This window comes from Limulus polyphemus, unplaced genomic scaffold (genome assembly GCF_000517525.1).
Source record: "Limulus polyphemus unplaced genomic scaffold, Limulus_polyphemus-2.1.2 Scaffold4135, whole genome shotgun sequence".
Classification (NCBI taxonomy): domain Eukaryota; kingdom Metazoa; phylum Arthropoda; class Merostomata; order Xiphosura; family Limulidae; genus Limulus; species Limulus polyphemus.
In genome coordinates, this window is record NW_013669745.1 from 1 (window position 1) to 3,887 (window position 3,887).

The following is a 3,887-nucleotide window of genomic DNA, read 5'->3' on the forward strand; positions in this document are numbered from 1 at the left end:
TCCATCCATTCATCTCTGCCAGTAGCTCAAACTGTGCTCTGTATGCTTCCCACGGTGCTTTCCCATCGAATTTCTGTAGCTTCCGTCGCACTGGATCACTCCTATTACTGACATTCATATCTGGGATGTGACTTCTAACGGGCACTGAATATGTCTGCATTAGGGTTTAGCTGCAGACTCTGTAAGGGGTTCGCCATTGTCTGGGGCTGATTAAGTCGATGGTCAATGTATCCTCCTTGTGTGAAAGACAATAGATCGTCTTTTAACGTATCTAGTTCGCTTTTAAATTTACTAATGTTTTCCATTTGTGCTTCTTGTTTCCTTTCTTGTTCCAGTTGCCACTGCTGTAGTCTATCTTCTTGTTTCTTTTCTCGTTCTTCTTGTTTATTTTCTTTCTCCTCTAACAACTGCTGTAATCTCTCTTCTTGTTTCTTTTCTTTTTCTTTCAACAACTGCTGTAATCTCTCTTGTTTATTTTGCTGTTCGAGCTGCCATTGTTGTAGGTTTTCTTGCCACTGCTGTAATCTTTCTTCTTGTTTCTTTTCTCGTTCTCCTTGTTTTATTTCTTTTTCCTCCAACAACTGCTGTAATCTCTCTGTTCGAGCTGCCACTGTTGCAGGTTTTCTTGCAACTGCTGTTGTCTCTCTTCTTGTTTCTTTTCTTTTTCCTCTAACAACTGTTGTAATTTCTCTTCTCGTTCTTTATGTTTCTTTTCTTTTTCCTCTAACAACTGTTGTAATTTCTCTTCTTGTTCTTCTTGTTTATTTTCTCGTTCTTCTTGTTTCTTTTGCTGTTCTTGTTTTGCTGCCATCAAATCTGCTAAGCTGTAGGTTGATTTGCCGCTTCTCGTTTCCATTATTTTTATCCCACTTCTGACACCAATTTGTTACATCTCCGTTTGTTAATTGATTTCCCGTAAATTCGTTCCGACGAAACTTTAGCGACACAAGTCCTTACTTAATAAAACTGGTTTATTCTTTCCGAATATAACTTTACGATACACTTAATTTCAACAATCACGCTAAAACAAACGCTATAATAACGAAAGTGCTCAACTTCAATAATACTCTCTGACTGCAGATTAATTACTCACTGCCTACACACACATTCTCACGTCACGCCGTGACCATCTTATATATACCAGCCACCCCCAATCTAGTAAATGCTAGAGCACTCCCGAAGGAACGGGATAGTTCTAGAAAGCAGGTGGCGTGACACTAATCACGTGACCTCGCTGACGGAACATAATATATATATATATATCGCAAGATGAACATAGGGTTGGTAAGCTCACTAAAGTTGATTCAGTATCTAGAGCGACAAGATTTAATCTAATTATTCAAACTTATTCTTTTTTTTAGATTAATTATAGCTTGAAAATGTATATATATGTAGATGGGTGGTATATAATACCTGCAATTATTACTGAAATAATCTGTTTTAAAGTTTATTGAAATCACATCGCAATTTGAAGTGTTCATGAGTTCAGTTTGTTAAAATGGACTTTTTTTTTACCAAAAAAATTTAAATATTTTGCGTTTATTAATTCATATGTTTAACTTTAAAATACAGAAATTCCTGTTGAAACAATAACGATCCCAGAACAATTAAAAGACATTATTGTGAGTGTGGAATCGAAAGATGGTATGATACTAGAGAGCAAAATTGAAAATAAAAAAATAATGCTTATGGTGACTGACAACGAACTTCAAAAAAAGGTAGGTCACATTTATTTACTCTTCACTTTACAGTTTTCAGCAGCAAAAAATCTTATTTTATGCATCAAGATGAAAAACCCTAATAAGGTACTCTGTAATTAGCTTTGTAAAGCCAAACATTACTCAGTTTGGTTTGGTTTGAATTTCTCTCAACGCTACACGAGGGCTATCTATGGTAGCCGTCCCTACTTTTAAAGTGATAGAGTAGGATTACTCTTTTACCAGCGAATAGTGGAATTTACCGTCACATTTTCACGCCCCCAGAGGTGAAAAGGCGAGCATTTTCGGTAATGAGGATTCAAACCTGCAACTCTCAGATTACAAGTTGAACACCCTAGTCTCTAGGCTGTACCCGGCCAAAAATCACTCAGATATCATTACAACATGTTTGGGTTTCACAGAACACAACTTCTGTTTTTCTTTCTCTAAAAAAAAAAATATTTTCCAGAGGCTAGCTGAAAGAGAAATTGACACCTTTCGTAGGTTAGTTCTATTTCTTAAAGAACTGAAAATGAAATAAGCTACTTTCGATGGGAGTTGTCTTTTCTTCATAAAAAGGAAGGGAATTTCTCTGTTTCCGGAAATGGTTTCTTCATCAACATAGTAGAAAAGAGAGGAAAGTTGTTTGTTTTCGAGAGTGATTTCTTCACCAACCGTAGAAAATAGAGGGAGGTTGTCTGTTTCTGTGGGTAGTTTCTTCATCAACATAATATAAAATGGTTGATTGGTTTTGATGAATAATCACTTCTTCAGGAGCCGTAACAGAAGTAATATACCTTTTTCAAAATTGTGGTTACTGTTTTCCAAGAGTTGGGGGAAAATTAGTTTCTTTTTTCGATTCGCTACTTTTTTTCCTTGAAGAATTGACAGTAGAGCTTTTTGTTTTGGGAGGAAAGATCTTGCTTCTCCAGGAATTTTGAGGGATGCGACGTTTTTTCCCAAGGGACTCACTTCTTGTTTTGAAGCTAGAAAAATATCTCGCTAAAAGTTTTTATACTTCTAAGATTTGTGCCGAAATGTGTTGTTCTTTTTCAATGACAGCTGATAGGAAAAAAATGCAGTTATCTAATTATATTTGCCACTTTTCTAGAAACTAATAAAGACTTACCACTTCTCATAGTACTAGAAAGGAAATATCTATGTTTTAAAGGTAACACTCCTATCTTTGGTAAGTTTGTCACAGTTCTTAGAAAAATTAGTGGTAAAGAATCGTTTCCTGTCTTCTTGAAGAAATGACCGGAAAATCCTGCTTTTGGTATTTTGTTGTAATTTCTTTCAGAAACGAGTGGGAAATAAACCGTCTTTGGTGGTTTGTTTTAACTTCTTGTAGATACAAGTGGTAAAATGACTATTTTTGGTGAATTGTTCTGTCTTTTGAGAGAAAGGAATTGGAAATAAACCCGGTATTTTGTTTCATTTTTTTAAAGGAATGAGTGGGAAAGAGAAATTATGATTTATTAATCTTTAAAGAAAGAGTGGGAATTAATTTGTTTTTGGTCAATTGGTCCTTTTCTTGAAGATTGCGGAATAAATTGCGTTAGGTGATTTCACCCAACTGTCTGAGAAAACGAGTCAAAATGGCCTGTTTTTGAGGAGGTGTTCCAATTTCTTGGAGAACTAACAAAGAAATATACAGTGAAAAAACAAAAACATCATGCAGCAGTCGACTAATTATTATAGAAATTGGTATTTGACGAAGACATTCTGTTTTCATTACCTTTGAAGAAGCATCTTTAATTTTTTTTAGTTTCCTTCTGCATGATTTCGTTGAGAATCTGTAATCCATCATGTTGTAAGACTGCTATAAGCTTCCGACAGCATCTGTATGGTCATTACTTTAGCCTGCACATATATATATAGTTCAGAATGAAGTCACACCTGAAAATTTTCCATCCTTTTTCCGGGTGTTTACAGTTTGTTTGTTTGTTTTGAATTTCGCGCAAAGCTACACGAGGGCTATCTGCGCTAGCCGTCCCTAATTTAGCAGTGAAAGAATAGAGGGAATGCAGCTAGTCATCACCACCCACCGCCAAACATGCTCGCCCTTTCAGCCGTGGGGGTGTTATAATGTGACGGTCAATCCCACTATTCGTTGGTAAAAGAGTAGCCCAAGAGTGGGGGGTGGGTGGTGATGACTAGCTGCATTCCCTCTATTCTTTCACTGCTAAA

General features: G+C 36.1%; 1 protein-coding gene across 1 annotated transcript in view; it reads left to right on the forward strand.

Annotated features, from left to right (window-relative positions):
- Positions 1–1,572: 1,572 nt before the first annotated feature.
- Positions 1,573–3,887, forward strand: part of LOC111088620 (cadherin-23-like) — a gene marked incomplete at its 5' end in the record, with an annotated part of 90,901 nt that continues 88,586 nt past the window's right edge. The window contains one exon of the mRNA XM_022399274.1: positions 1,573–1,718. Coding sequence (XP_022254982.1) covers positions 1,573–1,718 — 146 coding nt within the window. The remainder of the gene's footprint in view (positions 1,719–3,887) is intronic.